The sequence below is a fragment of the Denticeps clupeoides genome, chromosome 2 (genome assembly GCF_900700375.1).
Source record: "Denticeps clupeoides chromosome 2, fDenClu1.1, whole genome shotgun sequence".
NCBI lineage: Eukaryota > Metazoa > Chordata > Actinopteri > Clupeiformes > Denticipitidae > Denticeps > Denticeps clupeoides.
In genome coordinates, this window is record NC_041708.1 from 26,744,626 (window position 1) to 26,767,125 (window position 22,500).

The following is a 22,500-nucleotide window of genomic DNA, read 5'->3' on the forward strand; positions in this document are numbered from 1 at the left end:
TGTGCTGACAAAGGAAGAGCAAAAGTAGCCTTGTGGGGCACATTAAACATTAACATACAAACTAGGGAGAAAATTCTATTCCATATGCAACATATGAATTGTTTCAGGTGGTAGTAGCCCAGTGAACCAGAAGACCACAAAGTCACAGGTTGAAATCCCACTTACTACCACTGTGTTCCTGAACCAAGACCCTTAACCCTGAGGGGGACTGTCCCTGTAACTACTGATTGCAAGTCGCTCTGGACGTGGACGTCTTATGATAAATGCCATAAATGTCAATTAAATTAAACCCGAATGCTTCGGTACCTTTTTCCCGGATGGTAGGAGGGTAAGGACTGCATGTGAGGGGTGTGTAGAGTCCTTCACAATGCTGGTTGCTTTCAGGATGCAGCGTTCCTTGTAACTGTCCATTATGGAGGTAAAAAAGGCTCCAATGATCTTCTCAGCTGTCCTAAGTATCCTCACTGGATGTATTTGTGGTCCAATGCGGTGCAGTTTCCAAACCAGACAGTGATGCAGCTGGTCAGAATTAGGGCTGCAACAACGAATCTATTGAATTGATAAAAATTGATTACTAAAAGAGTTGGCGACGAATTTCCTAATCGATTCGTTATGTCGCGCGATGCGGAGACGTTTGATTATTTAAAAAAACTTTATTTGAGCGCGGAGCGGAGTGAACACACTCTGTCTCTCTCGCGCACAGATACTAGAAAAAAAACAAAAAAAAACAAGCGGAGGTAGAGGACAGATACATGGCGGAGGCAGAGAAATCTGCGCGAAAATATACAAAAGCCACATGGCACGGCACGGGAGCACCACAGCAATGATCCAGCACCTGAAACGCAAACATGTTGGAGTGTTTGACATTTACATTTTACATTTACAGCATTTATCAGACGCCCTTATCCAGAGCGACTTACAATCAGTAGTTACAGGGACAGTCCCCCCTGGAGCAACTTGGGGTTAAGTGTCTTGCTCAGGGACACAATGGTAGTAAGTGGGATTTGAACCTGGGTCTTCTGGTTCATAGGCGAGTGTGTTACCCACTAGGCTACTACCACCCCAGTCGAGGAGGTGAGGAGGAAGAAGGGAGTTCAGCAGCAGGGTAAGTCACTACAGAATCCTCCTTTTGTTTCATTTTTAAGTGAGGAACGTAATGTCCCTGGTGCTGGTGTTTAACTCACCTCGGAGGAGAACTAGACGGGGACTTACAGCGCCACCTACAGGTGTGGAGGGGGGATGAAACAGCGTTCGGACTGTTCTCTGCGTCTCCGTGTGGACGACTCGCGTATTGTGTCCCTGAGCAAGACACTTAACCCTAAGTTGCTCCAGGGGGACTGTCCCTGTAACTACTGATTGTCGCTCTGGATAAGGGCATCTGATAAATGCTGTAAATGTAAATGTTTACCAGTCATCCAGCTTGACAAGCATGACAAGTTAGCGTTAGCTCGTTAATAACAGTAGTAAAGCAGGGGTGCTATACTTACTTTGCATTAAAAGACTAAAGACATGTTTTTATTCACTAGCCTTTTTTGGACCATTAAATTCTCTATCTGTTGTCATGTCTAGCTACACTGCAAAAAAGCTTTTCTTACCTAGTAATTTTGTCTCGTTTCCAGTCCAAATATCTAAAAAATCTTAAATCAAGATTACTAGACAAGAAAAATGGCATGAGAAAATTAAGTGATGCTTAAAACTTCTGTTTGAGATTAAGATTAGTTTTCTGACCCCATTGGCAGATAATTTAGCTTTTTTTAAACAATCACTTAATTTTGAGATGTTTTATCAGAAAACAAGACATCATTTCTTATGCTATTTCATGTGTCTAGTAAATGTATCTTGATTTAAGATTTTTTTCAGTCCAAATCAGGACAAAAGTACTAAGTTAGAAAAGCATTTTTTGCAGTGTGTGTCAGTGTGAGAGTTTGTGAGTGTGTGCATCTGCAGTGTAGTGTAGAGAACAAGTTCTGACATTCAAACAAATCCTGTGAAATTTTCTGATTTGTATTGTTCTTTATTTTTTTTATAAATTATTTATCGTTCTGGCAGCTCAGGTGGCACTTTATTTTTTTAAAAAAGTCTATATTTGGCAGATGTAAAGCATACATGTGTATGTTATTTGTGTTAGTCAATTTTTATTTTATTATTATTATAACAGGTCAAGGAGCAACATGTTTGTGCACTTTCTAAAGATTTTGGTTCTGTTTTTGAATAAAGGGTTGGAAATTAATGCTTTTCTTGTTTTTTTTTTTTTTTTTTTATCCGATTCTATGATTAATAAAAAAAAATCGACAGAATAATTGGACAGGTTCTCCTCTAGATGAACTCAGAGGAACTTTTCTTGACAATCTCAATCAAGAGCCATCGATGTTCAGTGGTTAGACACAGCACCTGATCACTGGGAGGAGGGTTGCATTTCCTCGCAGTCACACTGTATGTTGAATCGTGCATAGTCATTCAACGCATCCACTAGTGAGGGGTCACTTTCACAGACAGAGGTTTTGTCCTGTAGTTTGTGATGGACTAGAAGGCGATCACTAAGACCTATATGAAAGAAAAATGTTAATGTCAGGGGACCTTTAAATTAAACATGCAGAAAATTATTGTATGTGAAGGTTATTGCAGATTACAGTGAAGTAGCATCAAGGTAGTGTGTTGGTCCCAGCAGGTGACTATTGGATGGGGTCAGCAGAGGGTCAAGCAGGACAGTCCATGAAGGTCAGCAATGTCACATGATCACTCCCCAGCAAACTCCCCAGGCAGGATTAACAGTAAATCCACAGTGGAGGGGATGGTGAAAGATAAAGAAAAGAGAAGAGTGAATTAGTGATGAGTTAGCAACAAATAACAGTAACTGAACAGATTACTAGAACTAAACTCTTTGTTGGATCCGAGTGCGACTCCCATTATAAATGCATTACACTTGTTTCTTAGCAGTGATTTCTTCTCATCAACTCATGTATCATGTAGCTCAGCAAAGATTTGTTATTCAATACGTAAATCCCATCTCTGCATTTCACCAGACGGTTTATTCTTCAGTGAACGGCAAAAGATGAATTTGATACCAGCTCAATCCTTTTAACCCTGGGCACCCGTGTCTTTGAGCAAATGATTAATCGAAAATTTCTTCCACCCTGGCATCCCTAGGCATCAGGCAAGTGTTTGATGTGATTGGAATGCCAGGGTGATGAAATGGGAGCTTGTGGTCCTGACTGGGTGAACAGAGGGTCGAGTGTGATGGACTGGGATGTAGGGTCAGCAGCTGCCATGGACGCGTGTGTCAGGATGAGGTCATCATGATGCCCACAGCTGCCCGGCAGGCAGGATTCCAGCATTGCTGTGTGTGTCTGTGGTTTTCTAAGTGGCAGTACCACTAATTCGAATGGGAAAAAATCAGAAGATTTGTATATAGTGACACAATAGGACTACAGTGATCCGGAATGTCATGGTTATTGTTTGCTGGAAGTGGAGGGAGTGGTGTGGCACTGGGTGGTGAACGTGCTGTTGACTCCTTCATTGGATGTGCAGGCAGGGATGAGCCGCCACTTCTGTGAAAGGATATGGACGACAGAGCCTGTGGGGGGGCTTGTGCCATTGATATTTCCCTTTGCCCCCATATCTGGAGAGGAGCGTGGGATTGCCTGTGTGGAGACAGTCTGGCCAACAGACTGGAAGCGATTGAATTGTTAACCCAGCTCTGGCACTGAAGGGCAGGAATCTGCATAGACCCCCTGTCTCTAAAGCTTCTTATTGTTTAGTTGCATTTAGAAAAAAAAATACTTTTACTTACTAACTTTTCAGCTAGTTTGAAGTTGTCAGGGAACATATGGAGTGTAGAGACATGTCGAAAAAAGCAGTTTTATAGAGAAAGCACAATGACGGTGATTACTCTCACTGAGCCCATTTCACCTCCAGGGGTTTCCTGTGGTGAAAAGGAGGAGACCCTATTGTGTGGGATGTGTCGACATGTCACATAAAAAAGCGTTACAGTGTACAGTGCTCCAGAATAGCTTTTTGCACTGGTGCATCTAACTTCGGCGCACCATATTTAACACTGCAGCTTTACAGGTGTCAGGTTTATTTCTTTTTAAGTCGTTGTGCATATAGGCAACATTGACTTGTAAATGATTAACAATCTGGTTACCATAAAGCACAATTTTACAAGAAAATGTGTTTGTGCTTAAAGTGCTTCACTGAGCTGAAATTAAAACAAAATGAACTAAATAAAACGAAAAAAAAAAAAATTAAAAGTGCTTTAAGTGCATGAACTTGATTGTCATCTCGGCTTGATGAACAGTTTGCTGCTGCCTGTTGCTGAAAGGCAGCGGGGAGAGGGGACACTGGGCCAGTACGTTTATTGCTGCATGTAAAGTGTTTTATAGATGCACTGGGTTTTTTTTTATTTCAGCGTTTAATTTCTATCATGTGTGGTAAATGTCATGTGTCATCTCGATTAGTGCTGAAATGGATGCTGAGGCAGTGAAATGGAGGCAATGTTTTTGCTGCACAGGAAAAAACTTTGACCGTGGAAAATTATGTTAAAATGACCCATAACGCTCGTGAATCATGTTGGTACAGTCACGTTGGCCAACATCCGGTGCCACAATAACGTTGTGTTCAAGCCTTTAAAAACTCTACTTGTTGAGCCCAGTTCTAACTTCTATGACCCAATTAAAGCTCGAATCCGTGGCTACATCCACTCTATCTGACTGGTCCAGGCTACTCACCTCCATGTCTGCCTGCAGCACGCACAATTTCAGACGTACAGGGCTATCCATGGCCAATCAGAAGTGGGCAACGCCATTCATTACCTTTGGTTGGTTAGAATACAATATGGCCTTTCAGAGTTACAGACATTTTTTTCCCGAATGGCTGGTCGTCCCAGTGAGACCTGAGATTTTTTTTTTGTCTCATTATTGAGAAATTAGGTTGCAATCTCGAGCCCTGTTGTTGAAGATGATAGTCCATAGAGAAGCACAGGGTTCAGTAAATCACCTGTTGTTCAAGATGTAGCACATTGCATATGTTTTCAGATGTACGTTTCAGCAGTTTGCAAATCAGAAATCTTGAATAAACATGCTGGTAATCTTTCTGAATGTTCGGTTTGGTAGCAGATTGTGCCGTGAACAAGTGTTATGAGCAAGATCGTCTGCTCCTTGTTGCCAGGTTGGGTGTGAATCTGATATAGTGAGGAAAAAATCTGTATGGTATTGAGAAAGTATTATTTAACTTCTTGTAGCAGATGTACTTATCAGAGGTTTTTGGGATAGTTTTGACGTTTCAATGACGTTTCTGTCAACACTGAGTGCGCTACTCTTGCATGTGTGACATTGACATGAGGCTGTTTAATCATTGCTCTTGTTTTCAAGCGTTATAGATTGAAACAGCTCGCCACTACACATCTTACTGCCAGGTGCCTTTATAGCTGCAGCTGTTTTTATTTAGCTGTGAAATAAGCATCGGATTTGTGTAATCACACTTTCTTGCGTATCTCTTTGGCCAGCTGAAGTGCAACCCGCTATATAGTGCCTGGTTCGATAGCTGATGACTCAGTGGAGCCCTCATAATGCAAACTGTGTTTCTTTTTTCCGATTAATTACACAATGGCCTTTGATCAATAATGTAATTATGCATTTTATGTTTATTATAGCTGCATGGATGTTATTTGAAGCAGCAAATTGATCGCTGCATGGGAGTTTCAGCATTTCAGTGCAAGAGCAGTATTTTGGGGTTCAAAGAAGATCCTACATGAAATGGACAAACAATTAAAATTTGTACTTTTAAGCATTGCTGTCATCCACTATTTTTGCTCAGCAGTGAAAATTGCCTGTCATCTGGGGATTTGGAACAACACCAGGTCTTGGTGATGAAGGCCAATCTAAGTTTATGTTTATTTCCTGCACCTTCCTGTACCGTCCCAGATATGTAAACCTGTCAGTGAGATGAAAATATGGCTTCGCCACCTGTAGAATGTAAACACCGCCTTCTTGTTGGCTCAGGGGTGGCCAGCCCTGCACCAGGAATACCAAAAATTCCACAAGTATTGAAGTGCACCATTTTAGCATCTGATGAGCCTGGTGTACTTGTACTGCAATGAATCAGTCCCCCTGTTGGCCTTAATGACCTTCAGCAGGCTTGACTGTCTCAGAGGGCTTTGAATTTTCAAGCTATCATTAACAAAGGAAATGCACTGACTGAAAGTGTGGCTGGGGTTTATTGGTTATTAAAGGTCTCCTATTATGAAAATGTTTTTTTTATTATTATTTTTTATTTATTTATAGGTCTTATAGTCCCCTAATACTGTATATGAAGTCTCTTTCAGAAATTCAGCCTTGGTGTAGAATTGCAGCCTCTTTAACCAGTCCCACAATGAGATTTCCCCACGACGTGCCATTTTGGTATCTGTAGCTTTAAATGCTAATGAGGAGGAGAGGTGGGACAAGGAGGAGATTAGCCTGTAGAAGTGAGCGGGCATTGGTGGAAATTACATCGTCAACACCATTCACCAACCACAATGTTTGGTGAAGACAGGAAGTTGTTCCAGGAAGAAATTAAATTAACCCACTAGTTAAACTGAACTAAACATTTGTAAGGGGACAAATTCCGGATCAGACCGTCTGAGCTGCTGCTATCTGAATGGTGAAGCAGAATGGCCCAAGCACTCTTTATACCTATTGCATTTCTAGCCACTGCAGGACCATAGACCGGCTAAGGAACTCGTATTAATGTTAAATAATAGGGGGCCTTTAAAATAATCTGATCTCTCCAAAAGTTATACCATGATACTTTAATCACATTGCTGAAGAGGATACCTAGACTCAGACTCATTAAGACCTGGTTTTAATCTGCATTTTAAATATAAAATGAAGTATTCAGTTGTGAATAGATAACAAATTGGATTGTTTAACTGACATTGAACAATTGAGCTGAAAATTCTTCCAATTATTTAAATAGTGTACATTTAAATAAACCCCCACTCATACACATATATACTTGAGCTAGATAACATTGGTGGGTATATAAAGTGCAGGTATAACATGATACTATTAGAAGTACAGACATTTACGAACATATGATCATAAAGTGACGTATTGCAATAGAGTTTAATAGATTTTCAGGAGATGCATGTGGTACAAGTGCCTGATTTTCTTGCTTTTTTTCTTGCTTCCCCCTTCTTTCGACAGAAAGAGATTCAGGCCATGAGCCAGTGCCACCACCCCAACATTGTCTCATATTACACCTCATTCGTAGTGAAGGATGAACTCTGGTTGGTCATGGAGCTTCTCGGTGGGGGTAAGTGTGAGCCCACCCTATACAACTGCTCCTCTGTTTTCTTCTCTCTCTCTCTCTCTCTCTCTCTCTCTCTCTCTCTCTCTCTTTTTTTTTTTTCCCCCCTCCCTACCCCACTCTCCCCCTCTCTCCATCTCTGCCATCTCTGCTTCGTGCGTCACGTCGAATGGATTTTCTTAGTCATGGTTTTCATTTGTTTTATACTCACCTCCCTCAACAAGCACAGCATGTTTTTATTACCAGCCGAGGAAAATAATTATGCAGATATATTACATGTGTAACTACCCTGATTAACGTAACCTCCTTAACCAGAAACAAAATTTCAAAAATCTTTTCTTGCACTGAGAAGCAAGATACTATGTGTTTCATTACCCAGGGGAAAATGAAGTCAGTGTTCTCTGTGGTCCAGTCTGAGAAGTACGATCCTGTGGATTTGAAGGACGTAAATAGTTTGAAGATTTTCATAGTTGGAGTCTGTGATAGATGGACCTACATAATTCCCCTGCTGATGTTCTTGAACATTTTTCACTGCAAGTTGGAGGTGGGCGCTGGTGGTGCAGAGATGCCGCTGTGCGGACAAGTACACATTTATCAAATGAGAGCCAAGGAGGAAGCAGGAGGTACGTCAGACAGAGCTCCGAGGATGAGGAGCTGAGTTTCTTCCAGGTGCAGATCGTGCTTCAGTGCCGTGGAACACAAGTAGGCAGCCTTTTACCAGACGAGAACAAAACGGGTGGCCCTGCAGCTGTTCATTTGCTGCCTCTTTATTTTGCTGTCTGGCCTCTTGCTGTGACTGGTGCCCAGGTGGCATGTGCAGGCCGAGGGCAGCGGTGACACTGCAACAGTGGAGCTGCCATTTTCACAGGTTGTGCCATTCACTCTGGTGCTTGCTTAAGAGGAAACAAAGACAACCTTTTACTTTAGAGCACTACAAGGTCCTGTTACCTAGTAGTGAAGTTTGGAGAGAGAGTCTCAGGTGTGAAATGTCTTCTTTTTGCATTTAACGTTGACCATTTTCAGCATATCCCTTGGGGCACAATGAAGCAATTATCTAAGCAAACAAGATGGAAAATTCACTGGTTAATTTTGCATTTATTATGATCAATATAAACTCGATTAAATTTTTTCGTTGTTCCATATTCAAAATTAAAAGACTGATTGAACTATGACCATGAGCTCATTAATTCATTCATCTTTTTAGATGAGTATGTCAAATTCAAATTAATAAATGATAAATGTTTGTGAAAATAAAAAGTTATTTCTACCATTTAAAAAAGTAATTTGTACATTCTATCACTCTCACCCAAAAAAAATATTTAGACAATTTTTAAAAAACCACTGCATAATTCAAAGTTGACACATGCACTTAATATGGTAGTAGCCTAGTGGGTAACACACTCTCCTATGAACCAGAAGACATTTACACTTACAGCATTTATCAGACACCCTTATCCAGAGGTAGTAAGTGGGATTTGAACCTGGGTCTTCTAACCCTGAGTGTCTCCATGGGGACTGTCCCTGTAACTACTGATTGTAAGTCAGATAAGGGACATCTAATAAATACCGTAAATTTAACTATGAAGTGTAGCATAAAACTGAAACCAGTTGTTAAGCGATTACTGCGAGTTTACTGGTAGTGGTGACTATAGAAAGATTTTTAAAAAATGTTTCTAATGTAATCTATGTAAAATGCAATACAAGTAGAAAATACAGACACAAGCTCCACCCAGGCCAACAGCGCTACTGTCTCCTCGTGTTTCATAGTAATATTTGTACAGCTTTACTCAGCCCATTTGAAATAGGTCATACTGGACGGGCCTGTTGGCCCTGCTGTCATAAAGAGTGCTGCACTGGCCATGTCCATATCAGAAACCTATAGGATACAGACAGCAAAGGGAACGGGACAAATACTATCCGTGCCAAGGCAAGCGGTGGAATTTTTCCGAACACAGTTCACATGCAGGGCTTGAACTCAGAGATGGCTTCAGCCACACAAGAGCATGGGGAGTTTTTTGGAGTATGTGTGTGTGCCTTCAGTATTTACAAAAATAAAATGAGAAATGACCACTTGCTAGTTGAGAAATTAACTTCCCTCATAAGCCCTGTTTATTGGTGTGTTGCAGGGCTACACTCCTGCACCCGACTCTTTAAAGCCCCTCTCAGTACTTCACCCCTAGATTCTTTGAACTTGTCTTTAAGTTGCATGTTTCCAGTTTTGTAAATCTTGTCATTACACTTTTTCCCGTAATCTTCTCCAATCTTCTCCTAGTCTATGCCCATTAGACCCATATGGCCCATATGGTCCATTACACGCTTAGCCCCACCTCCCTCTGTAGAGCACTGCCCCAGAGGAAACCCATAACCGCTTCTGTCAGAAAATGTGAGACAAAGAGGCATTTCATTCTTTTCCTTATTGCTCCACCAAGGGGGAACAGCAGTCCTGTGTCTTTGAACTGGCCTTCTGAGATCTGTTTTTACTTTACACTGCTTGAAGGTCCTTGGCAAAGGCTCCTGTTTCAAAGTAGTGAAGCTCGGAGAGAGATTTACTAAAGTACAGTGGAAATCAGGTGTTTGTGAAAAGTGACTCATCCAAGTCTCTTGTTTCCCTTCCATCCTTGGGGTGAGGGTTACATTTAATAGCATAGTCCTTATGGCACAATGAAGCAGTGATCCAATGATCCAAGATGGGAAAACTCACTGGTTAATCCATGAAATTTCCATTCATTCTAATCAATATAAACTTCAGTGCTAAAGGTGTAATACTTCACTGCTTTCATGACTTGATTTGATTACAATTATCAGTGTTGCATCATGATTCATCCTATCATTTTTTTTACTTTACTTTGTTTTCAAATATGTCAGATGAGAGTTAAGACCTTGTTCATATGGACGTCTGAACCAGAACACCGACCTGAACCATTATACAGGGTGGACCATTTATATGGGTACACCTTAATAAAATGGGAATGGTTGGTGACATTGAACACATTTTATAAGTGGTCAGAAACTTGTAAATAACTCATGAACGAATACAGTTATGTTAAAACCAAGTACACCATTGTGTTTCTTGTGTAATTGCCAATAAATTTCATGTGTCACATGACCCTCTTCCTATTGAAAAAAACAAAAGTTGGATCCAAGATGACCGACTTCAAAATGGCCACTATGGTCACCAACCATCTTGAAAAGTTTGCCCCCTCACATATACTAATGTGCCACAAACAGGACGTTAATATCACCAACCATTCCCATTTTATTAAGGTACATACTTATAAATGGCCCACCATGTATTGTCGACTGTGCATTCAAATGGCATCGAATAAATGCAAAACCCCCGACAAGCAGCTTGAAGCTAATGCTAGTGAAGCACAGCAAAAACCTGTATGGCACTTAGAGGCACAGCGCTATACTCAGATACAGTCACTGTCACTACCGGCACTACTTTTTAACTGGAAATTTTTGTCAGCCAAGCAACGTCATTATGTGTATTGATTATAAGTAGCTGTGCCACACAATGCCTTCATAAGCACACAGTACCCAATCTGCACTGTTTACCAATCCATTCTTCACATGTGCAAAAATTCCTAAAAGATTAATTGAACTAAAAGATTAATTGAACTATGAACACAAGCTAGTATATTTGTGTATGAACACCCCCCCCCCCCCCCCCCCCCACCCCCCAGTGTGAACTGGCACAATACTGGTTTCATTCTGATTCATTTAACAATTGAATCATTTTTTTTGTATTTGTCAGGGAATGTGCAGACTCATGCAGTGTATTTTCATTTTGGCAACGCTGAGTGCTTGAGGCATTTTGAGCCCTCAGTTCTCAAAACTGGCCTCATAATTTTAATCAGGTAAGTGTTGAATGTGTCCCAACTGTTCCGTCACAGGATCAAGCAGGACTGCTGCCCTTTCTTGGAACACAGATGTGGTTGCTGGCATGCTATAATCTTGTGAGGGAAAGCCTATGGGGTCTGGGAAAGGATAATTAACCTTGAGAAGAGTAAAGGATGTTTCGGACAATTTTCTGCATAATTACTGTGCTCGTATTAATGGGCCACTTCCCATGTGGTTGTAAGGAACAGTAATAACAGGCTAACAAAATTTCTCTTTAACAATCAGTTCTCTCCTTTAGTCCTTCACTGATGATGCAGAAAGCGGTTCATGTCTTATTCCAACCTTGGAAAAATGATTCGCCTTCACTCCCTGGTCAGTCAAATGTCTGTCTCTGGAACGGGCCTCAGAGATCACGTGGTGATCAAGTGCACCTTGCTTCTCTGCATTCTAGTACGAGTACAAGTGAAGAGACTGAGAAAAATCTGTGTAAGGTTCTCCATTCACCACAGTATGATGCAAGAGGATTGTGATGGACTATGATGTAAGAAGATGATAAGGAGCCTCATTCAAAAGTTTTCCAGAACGATTGATCCACTTGAATCCTCTGGCACAACACCTTCTCCAACAATGAGTTGCATAGAACATCAGCAGCAAGACAATGGAGACCGATCAGATCAAGACAGCTGGAGAAGTAGAGAAATGAGAAAGAAAGAAAGAAAGAAAGAAGCAGAGATGGACTTAGACTCTAGACAGACCATTTAGTTTGGCCGATCAAGACATCACGTACAAACCAGTGTGATGAGAGATCGGTTTCAAGTTCCCCTGCAGTGTGTGAGGAACTTGGTGAACCCGCCTGCAGATCCCCCTCTGTCTCCTTCAGGCAGTACAGATGGATTCATCTGAGATTCCGGTGCATCCCTGACCCCTTGGTGCCTCCAAACGAATCCGGTATCGAGCGGTGGAGAGTGGCCCAGGTCCTAAACTGATTGCACCAATAAATATCTTTGTGGTCGGCCCCTGGCTTGCTGCCATGGCTGTGCTGAGAGAATCAACATGGGCGCAGTGCCCGCTCCTGAGTGAAGATACCTCTGGAGCATCATCTCACTCTTTTCAAGGAAGAAAAGCTTTTAGCTCTTCACTCTCGCCAGTAATCACCAGTAAATGTAATGCTGCCACTAATTTAAATGAATCGGAGTTGTGGACTCTTTCCATGTAAAAAAAGTTGAAGTCTCCCGTGATGAACACAAAGCCTTTTGTTCGGCCCTGCCTTTTTTAAAACGAGACCGATCTTATGCTGGCATGAGGTAGACCCTCTGTTCTATCAGGGCACCGTGGTGACTGATGTGGATTCAGAGGTCCCTCGCCTTCGTCGCTCATCTCCCCGAGAACGTTGGACCCGGTCCAGGGCCATTAAGGATCTTGCAGAGTGCACTTTCCCATTCATGGCCTCATATCATGCCAAAAATTAAATGTCATGGGAATAAAACACAAGGCTGTTTCTTCAGGCGTTAAACGCATTGAAGAAAACATTTATGCTGCGTCTGGCTCAGGGTGATCTAATTAGCCTGTATAGGATCCGTATAGCCCTTTGATTGGAAAGTGGCCAACCTGACTGGCTTTTGTTCTTATAAATTAAAATGGGTCTGGATGAATTTCCTTTTGTAAAGCGTTGGAATCAGTAATCTAGTAAAGTTAGAGATGACCGCATGACTTTGTGCCTTTGCGAACGTCCAAGTTTGATTTATCTGTAGAGTGTAATGTTTGACATCATGGAGCAGTTGTATGAATGCTGACGTTTCTGTTCTGTGTCTCAGGGTCTGTGCTGGATGTGATTAAGCACATCATCTCCAGGGGGGAGCACAAGACCGGGGTTCTGGATGAGGCCAGCATTGCCACCATGTTGAAGGAAGTGCTACAGGCACTGGAGTACTTGCATAAAAACGGACAGATTCACAGGTAACGCTACTATTTGAGCTTTCAATACAGGGCAAAGCCCTAATTTCCTGACCGCATTCATCAGGTATACTTTAGGGATATAAGGGTTATTTAGAAATGTCCTTGAAATGGAATATAACAAAATTAATAAGATATTGTCAAAGAATACTCTATTTACAGCAATTACCTATTAGCAGACCTTGGACATTAAAGCTTGAGGTAATTTAAACGATCAGTTAACCTTTTAAAGTGACAGACTTGCATTCCACCGGAACTGGAACTGCACTGGACTAAATGTTTCACTACATTTATGCAGGTATTCTATTCATTAGCAGCCATTTCATTAACCACGTTTGGACAGTATTTGTGGTATTTTCTTCAATGGGCCAAACATGTGTTGAAAATTTGGACATTTCTAAATAACTCAAATTTTGGTGGTAAAAATTCCATTGAACCTGTGACTGGTCAGGAGCCATGCTGTTATTAATCCTATTAATTTATTTAAATGTATTGCATTTATTTATGTAATATGTAATAAATGTAAATGTTGTACCTGCTGAAGAGTCATTTCAAAAAGGTGCTATTAAATAATATCAATTCTCTGATTTGGCTGTGACAAATTGCTTTCTAATTTCTCTTTTAATTAATAATGCTTGGACTGTGTGATTTTAGCATTTAGCAACAATGTGTGTATGTGTTTTAAAGCAAATTAATAGCAATGAATGTTCCACAGAAAAGGTCAAATTTCCACGTGTTTGGTAATTTGTACACATGATAGCATGGATCATCAGTTTTCAAAAGTACTGTTTTTGTTGAGGTTGAGAATATAATTTGTAATATAAGTGTTTGTGTATATTTATATCCTGTGATTCTGCTATAAAATAGCTTTATTAACACATTGGTATATATAAACGTCCTCAAAATAATTTCTAACCACTTAACTTTTAGATGATCTCTGCTTTTGCTGAAAATTGACTGTCTTCATGTTACTGCCAAGGATGATGGAACATTCAAAAGTTTGACTGTGATTGATTTCGGAATATCTTCAAATCAAGCTCAAATGCTTTCCACTCAATCTCCGCCAGGCCATTTAATATTAATTGCCTTCTTTTCATGGCTTGTTCCGCCAATACTATGCTGTGTGTGGCCTCTGAAATGAAGTATGTAAATAATGCAAGGCCTTCGAGCTTGTTTAAATACTGTCCGGGACCAGGGATGGAATCACAATGGGGGAAAGCTGCATGCTGCACACCCCGCAGAAGTGAAGCTCGATATCAGGGAGGATGGAAAGCGGATACCTGAGGCAGTGATTCATGACTGAGTCTTCCTGTTGAGACCACGTGAGATGTTTAGATTGGTCCATTTCAGTCACTGAGGCAGTCTCTGCTAATGCCCTGAAGGCGTGGTCCCACTTCTTTAAAAGATATTTCCTCGTCTCTCATAGGTGTCGAGTTATTTGGAGACCTTTTGACTGAAGCCTATACCAGAACCCTATACTCGTCTGAATTTCTCCATCACTACTTTGAAGCGTTAATGTGGCGCTGCTCCGCTTTTCAGCCCTTGATAAAATGCAGATTGTTAAATATTTGAATAAAAATGTTAAATTAAAATATAATTTCAGCAGTTTTCTTTCAGGCAACATTTTACGTTGCCAATTTGGCTGTTTAAAATTAAGACTGAGAATTGCATCACACTGAAACAGCCCTTGATTAAATCATTAAGTTTAATGGCTTAATATTCAGGGGGTAGACCCTCCTAAGAAAATAAGGCCCAAACTACACAACACGCTCATTTATTCAAGGTTTCCTTTATTTTGTCTAATTTTTTACACCTTCGGCAATGTGGCTCAAGAGAAACAATCGTAATCTGCCAAAAGTTTTCTCAGATCTAGCGAGCGGAGAGTGTAAAGTTCTCTCTTTACGCCTAACAGTTGTGGCTGGGATTGCAAGCGTCAGGAAATGGCCATCAAATCCCTTTTAACGGCATGCTGGTCGTTCCACGTCGTGTTTACTAGCGACGCCGGGCGTTACGACCTGCAGTTGTAAATCAGCGTGGTGTTGTGCAGCCGCCGTAATGAAAATGAAACGCACGCAGTGCAGATATCTGGCTGGTTTTGTGCATCCGTGGTGGTTTTGGGGAGGAATGTGTTTACTGCGTGTGGTAGCAGGCCTGTGGCAGCCTCAGGTCAGTCAGAAACATGATCTAATATGTGTGTGTGTGTGTGTGTGTGTGTGTGTGTGTGAGCAGCAGAGAGAGGTTGTGCTCAGGTCCTTTGGGGCAGAGGGCGGGCAGTGTGACACCATCTTTCTGCCCAGCAGAATGTAATTAGTGGCCTGGTGAAGTTCACCACGTCCCTGTAGCAGATCACACACGCCCGGGTGAGAAGCCCTGCAGAGCTCCGCAGCTCCATCTCACCCCATGCCCTTCTCCACCTCTTTTTCTGTGTCTTTCAAAGATCCTTTTCTTTCGGTGAAACCTGTTGTTTATCAGGCTGATTTGCTGGAGGCTGTCCCTCATGATGCGGTCACCGCGAATGACACAGCAGTCACATCGTGCCAAAAGAGCACTGAGCTCATCGCTACGCCGATAATATCATAGTTTATCACATCCCATCTCCGGATGCCGTTTCAGCCGTGACTCTTCTCGTCCCCTGATGGTGTCACAGCTTCATGCTCATGGAAGTGGCCGGTAAATTCTCAAGACCTCGAGGCAAAGGCCAGTAAATGTTAATGATGGATCCCGGACAGGAGGAAATGGTGCAAGGAGAAAAGCCCATTCCATTGGACGAGGTGCAGGGGTCGAGCATGAAGCATGAATCTTGGCCCTCCCCCATCCCTTCAAATGTCCATTCCAATCTTGACACTTTTCCATTTTTCCAAAAATGTCGAAAGCATGTCCATCACACGCACCCTGGGCCTGCAGCACTATATAACTACATAAGAAGGTCACTGGGAGGACATAATCAACTGCAAGGTTTACAGAAATAAACAGATAAAAAAGACTTATAATTATTCATATCTTACCGACCCAACCCTTTTTATTTCCTTGTCATTATTTCTGACACCCAGAAGATGAGATTTAAACCAACTTTAAAATTGGACCGCTCCCACACACCTTGCATCCTGATTTTGGACTATTTAACCTTGTCCTGTCCATATGTCTCTTCTCATTTCCTTCCACAATCACGCTTTAATTCAGACGTTCTGATTGAGATGTTGATTATATTCAGGATGCTACATTCACGAACACTCCCCATGTCTATAGAACCGTGAAAATATAGCCCTCTGTGTTGGAGTTCTTCAACGTTTTTTCCTTTTCTTCCATGTTAAAAACAGAAATGATTGGTAGATAGAGAACTGGAATACACTTAATTAAATGAAACAATAAAAACCTGAATCACCAACTAAATGTGAAGCTTTAAATAGATCTATTTAATCTCTTTGAATCTTGAGAACTGTGCTGACGTCATGTTCTGTTGTAAAGTGTTAGTCACTACAGTGTTCCCAAAGTCTTCCCAAAGCCTCATTCCCCTGCATTACTGTCAGCGGCTGAGACCAACAGAATGAAATCCTGGAGCTCGTTGTGTGCCTGTGCGGGCCCCATCCTGGACTGCTGTGGGCTAGAAATGCGACTGGGTGCTGAGCTGTGGTGAGATGTCAGTCCCAGGAACCCTCCTTCAAAGCTGATTTGAGGCTTCCTGCTCCCACGCGAGCATCCGCTGTCGTCGCAGAGCACAATATAGATCTGATTTTATGGCCCTCTTTTTCACTCGGAGAGTAGAGGGGGCATGAAGGTTACAGGTTTCATGGACGATCTGGTGAGCATTACATTCCAAAAAATGGTCACAGGTACCTTTTTTTGGCACCTGCTGCTTCTGTGTGTTTCGTGTTCCACAGTTTGGATTTTGTTACAGAGCTTTAAGAAATTCAATACGTCGGAGGTCAGACAAGATGACTTATGACTCTTTACTTTGTTTTGTATGTTCAGTGACGAATCCCTACGTTGTTTGAGAACTATTATCTCCCCATGAATGAATGAGTAAATAAATGTGTGGTGTTTGGTCTTTACTTGTTCACTTCTGTCTTCAGGGAAAGGGTTTTTAGTGCTAAGACCACCCCCCCCCACTTTCTCTTCCCAAAGTTATTGCCGGTTCGGAATGCCCCCTGCCTTTGGAAATATGCAAACAATTACCATGCATGTTGGGTGAGCTTGAGGAAGTTTCCAAACATTCCCAACAGACGGTCCACTTCATTGCTTCCCCCTTCTCTGTAACTATGGCGTGTGTCGTGGGAAATGTTCACGGCCTCATGAAAATGGGTGCCCTCTGGGGGTCGGGTTTCAGTGTGTTGGGGGGCTCAGCAGGTAACGGCGCCGCTGCTGTGACCTTTCTGAGAGAAGGTCCAACAATCACAATCATTCTCTACTTTTTTCATTGTTCTCCGTTGACCTTCACATATACTCCCAGCCGGAAGATACAACACGCCTACTCTATGGAGACTATGACTGAGGATATTTAGAAGAACCTTTCTACAAAATGACTGTTTTGCACACAATTGGCACCATCATAACCAGCTTCATGAGCAGATTAATTACATTGTTTAACTAGCGCTCAAGATAGGCATGATCTGACAGTCCTGAAATAGGTTCTGTGAAATTGTTGTTTACAAATGACTTCATAACCTCACCTGTGTTTATCTGATAGTTTTGGGTCTTTGTTTTTGTTCAACAATGTATAAATTATCAAAAAAGAAATAGTTGAGTATGTTTTTTAAAAACCAATCGGGCGGTCTTTGTTAATACCATGTGACGCAGTGCAGAAGAAAATGGATGATTCGTAGCCTTCAGGATCTTCTCTGGTAACACTTCACTCTGGTGCCACCAGCTGGTGGCCTTGAAGTTGTGTAATGGATTTTGTGTCCTTGCATGCTTCTATTTTCTTGTTGTGAAGACAAAACTGGCCTTAGTGTGAAATTACTAAGTAAATTACTACATAACCTGAGATTACTGATCACTATGAAACATTCGTCACTGTTGGGTTTGAGACAATAACAGGTTCCCGTCGTGCCGAAGCGAGTGCAGAGGCCGTGCGTGGAAATGATTTGCAGAGAGTTGAAAGTCAGGCCAGAGGACAGTGGGCCGTCTAGACAGGCAGCCGGAGAGAAGATACAGCATCTCCGCTCATTTTTATTCCTCGCTTCCAAGTTGACCTCCAGAGAGGGCTCTGTCGTGAATTGGTCACTATGACAACCGCTGACGGGACAGTGACTCCACATCAGAACATTGGACACGCACACACACACACACACACACACACACACACAGAGACAACCACGAGTCTTATACTGCAGTTTTACGCAATCTGTTTCATTCCATCTGCAATTTAGACTGGTTTTGATGGTCATTTATTTCTTTGTCAGCGAGCTCATATTTTGCTAGTTTGTCAATAATAAAGATTATGATTTTTTTTTTTTTTTTTTTTTTAAGATATTTAACACCTGCTAAATACATTTACTTACTTGCCATGTGTGTGTGTGTGTGTGTGTGTGCCAGGGACCTGAAAGCTGGTAACATCCTGCTGGGAGACGACGGCTCAGTACACATTGCAGGTAATTTTAATTTCCTCACACACTTCTGTGCCTGTCTGATGAAGGGTGGGTGGAGCTGGAATCAGGCCATTAGGTTTTTTTTTTTTTTTTTTTAACTGTGAGCACAGGACCTGCTTTAAACACTGAGGCTTTCAGTAATGACACGTCTTAACACCACCACATAACACTGGTACCATAGACAATAGTGTATATAATAATAATAATCATTTCACAACACTTTTGCGCTTTTTAATGTTTCGTTCTGCTGGGCATAATAAACGGCCCCATAGGAGGGGCTGTGGCCTGCATTGCAGTATTCCCTCAGTTCTGCAGTGTTTATTATGCGGCGAGTGGTGGATCAACTGCCTTGTTTGTCAGGGGAGGTAAGGATGTTGAGTTAGACGACTAACTGTTGTCTAACATTTCCATTCACATTCTCATTAAGAATGAAACAAAAAATCCTACATTTAGTCCTTCTGTCCTTCTCATTTGTCCTGGAAACAGTCAGGGTCCTTAATATAGACCTGAAGTAGAGACTTGAAGTTCAAATGCAGGAATTCAGGAACAAGCAGAATGTGTGTGTGAGAGCAGTTCTCTGGGTTTTTTTTAGGTTCCTCCGCCACCCCTCACAGGCTGTCGGTTTTTAGTCCCGCGGGACTCTGACCCGTCGGCAGTTCTTCCCACCAGGGAGGGAACGTTTGATTAAAGCCGAGCAAATCGGCCCGTTTTCCCCTACCTCCCAAAACAAAGAGAGGGAGCAGCCCTTTCTCATCTCTTCCAGACAAAAGGTCCTCGGTGTCACACTCTCTGGTGGGAACATGTTTGGACAGGGCTTCCACTAACTTCCTTCCTTTTACTTGAAAAGTGAGTGAGTCCCTTTCCCTCCCCTTGACAGACTTTGGAGTGAGTGCCTTCCTTGCCACGGGCGGCGACATCACCAGGAACAAAGTGCGGAAGACGTTTGTGGGCACGCCTTGCTGGATGGCCCCAGAGGTGATGGAACAGGTGAGCCCCACAGTGCCAGAGGGTCTGATCTCTGTCACAAACCCTCAGAGATGCCCACCAGCAGGGTCCCGTCAGGAAAGGAATCGACTCTAGTAATTCTACTGGAGGGATGAGTGCAGTTCCTCAGAAACCTACTCCATCGGTGCTTACAAGATGTTGAATATCATTCAGTCAAACTTTTTCCCTTAGACAAATCCCTTAACAGGCTCCATAACTATAACTTAAACTCAAAAGCACCACTCAGATTCATTTTTTAAGAAATAACATCCTGAGGTGTATTTAGGATGGCCTTGCTATGCACACCATAGCTTCTGTCTGTTTGGAAGCGGATGGAGGTTTCAGCAAGACGTGGTGATTTTATTTCATTCGTTCAGGCTTTGACTCATGGAAAAGTTGAACATGACAAAGTCACAATAGCCCACAATGAGTTCATGCATATGAATTTTTTTTTTTTTTTTTATCAAAACACCTGTGCCTGTTCACAGTAAAATATGAGTCCCCTTTTGTGCTTTCCCAGGTGAAGGGCTATGATTTTAAAGCAGATATCTGGAGTTTTGGAATCACGGCCATTGAGCTGGCCACAGGAGCGGCGCCTTACCACAAATACCCCCCTATGAAGGTGAGGAGCGTCTGCAGTGTATCTGCAGCGCCCTTTCTGGACTGTTCACAGGCAGGGTGCTACCAGCAGGTGGTGCTGATGCTGTGCTGCTTGACGATCTGACTTCTTCATACATTATTGAACAGAAACTTACAACTACACATATGATGGGTTATCAAACGGTTATGACTGATGCCTGTACCGTACTGTCAGCTCCACGGTAATAATGTGATTTTAACATGGACTGGATTGTAGGTTCTGATGCTGACCCTGCAGAACGACCCTCCCAACCTGGAGACTGGAATCACGGACAAAGAAGTGGTGAAGAAGTATGGCAAGTCTCTGAGGAAGATGATCTCGCTGTGCCTGCAGAAGGACCCTGAGAAGAGGTATCCTGCTCAGATTGAGTATTACGACGAATCTAGAGCTGGTGTCTTGATAGTTGCTTCATGCATTGGGAATGTTAAAAGCATTAAAATGCTTGGAAGTGTCAGTTGGCTTGGCAGGAAATTTGAAAAGAAGCAAATGTCTCTTCTCTCCTCTCTTAGACCAACCTCGTCAGAACTGTTAAAGCATAAATTCTTCCAGAAAGCAAAAGTAAGAGATTTCCGCTGCTTCTAGATTTGTGAATTTTTGTGACTGTTGTTCTGAGTGATTGATTTATTTTGTGATTGTACAGTACAGCAGTGTACGCTGTACATGAAACGGGACTGCGCTCAGTGCAGCATTCCTCTCATTTCTGGGCAAACGCCGCTGCCTTGAACAAAAGCAGGGATAATCAGCCCGTCGGGTGCTTCCGGCAAAATGACGGAGCGCTTGTGTTAACAGGCGGAGTGCCTCTTCAGCAGTTTGGATGCGGCGCAATCCCTCTGGTTTAATGTTGCTGTAGCCAGTGCGAATGCAAATACAGTAACACTCACTTTTTACAGCATAGAGTTAGAATTGTAGATCTCTAGGTTTACACACATGTGAGGACAGAATACGACACTGGGCAGTTCACACTGTCAACCTTCATGCTTTGTCACATGCGTTTTGGAAGGAATACGATAAGTCCGGGAGATGAAAAACATGGATCAAAACAACTTAGTACAAAACACCGGAGCAGGATTAATAAAACTATAAAAAGGTAGCAACAAATGGTGTTGGTTCTCAGTAGTGATTTTAGATTCATATACACTTTATTCTAACATTGACATGTTAATGAGACGCTTGGTTTTCATCTGCTTATTCGCAACAAGTTCCATCTAGCGGTGCTTCCTGGTAAAAAACAGAATACAGACTTCACTGGGCCGTTTTTTTTTATTTTATTTATTTTTTTATTACTCTACGATAGCTCTGTCCCGTGAGTGATTTTCAACACTTCAATCCTACATTTTTAATGCCGCATTCCGGACTCAAATTCGTTTACAGATTATTTCTCCGGGTTTCTTGTTCTAGAGCTCAGGAATCTGGCGCAGTGCAGTGCTGTGCTCCCAACTGTAGTGAGATGAAATTGTTCACTACATGGTTTATGTGGGACATGGTTTATGATGTTCAATGTAATACCGGTAATCTAAAATGTCACAAACCTTGGTTATTACTGTTTACAGTTTGGTTTGTGGGTTCATCTATTGTGCCAGCCATATCTACATGCCGCATTGTAAGTGATACAGTAATTAGTCTATGTTCATTTTATACCTTGTCGGAGTGGCTCTGGATTTAGAAATGCCTCGGTTTCTACGGTCCCGGGCTTTTTAGGATTTGTAGATCCTTTTTATTTAAATTAAAGCACAGAGATTCTATTCTGACAGTAAGTCATGTTCTCTCTCTCAGGACAGAGACTATTTACAAGAGAAGCTCTTGCAGCGAGCCCCCACCATGTCAGAAAGGTCAAGAAGGGTGAGATGGCTGCTGGTTGTCACGATAATTGCCATTTCTCTTTTGCTTTGTGAATATATATATATATGTGTGTGTGTGTGTGTGGGAAGGTAAGACGTGTTCCTGGGTCTAGTGGGCGACTGCATAAGACCGAGGACGGTGAATGGGAGTGGAGCGACGATGAACTGGATGAGGAGAGCGAAGAAGGCAAAGCTGCTGTTGCTGCTATACGGGTACACACAAACACACGCACTTCGATTCACTTCTTCAAAATAATTTATTGATATCCTGAAGTGGACTGTTGGTGTGTATGTGAGCGCGTGTGTGTTTTTTTCCTTTTCTGTATGTCTGTGCGTGTGCGGTCCTCATTCCTGTGTGTTCTGTGTTTGA

At 42.1% G+C, this 22,500-nt stretch overlaps 1 protein-coding gene across 2 annotated transcripts in view; it reads left to right on the plus strand.

Moving 5' to 3' along the window:
* oxsr1b (oxidative stress responsive kinase 1b) overlaps positions 1-22,500 on the plus strand; it is a 36,047-nt gene that overhangs the window by 8,872 nt on the left and 4,675 nt on the right. For both annotated transcript variants that reach the window (XM_028969253.1, XM_028969259.1), the window contains exons 3-11: positions 7,185-7,293; positions 12,945-13,086; positions 18,616-18,671; positions 19,546-19,655; positions 20,173-20,274; positions 20,509-20,642; positions 20,802-20,850; positions 22,066-22,131; positions 22,221-22,343. In XM_028969253.1, the coding sequence (XP_028825086.1) occupies positions 7,185-7,293; positions 12,945-13,086; positions 18,616-18,671; positions 19,546-19,655; positions 20,173-20,274; positions 20,509-20,642; positions 20,802-20,850; positions 22,066-22,131; positions 22,221-22,343 (891 nt within the window). The remainder of the gene's footprint in view (positions 1-7,184; positions 7,294-12,944; positions 13,087-18,615; positions 18,672-19,545; positions 19,656-20,172; positions 20,275-20,508; positions 20,643-20,801; positions 20,851-22,065; positions 22,132-22,220; positions 22,344-22,500) is intronic.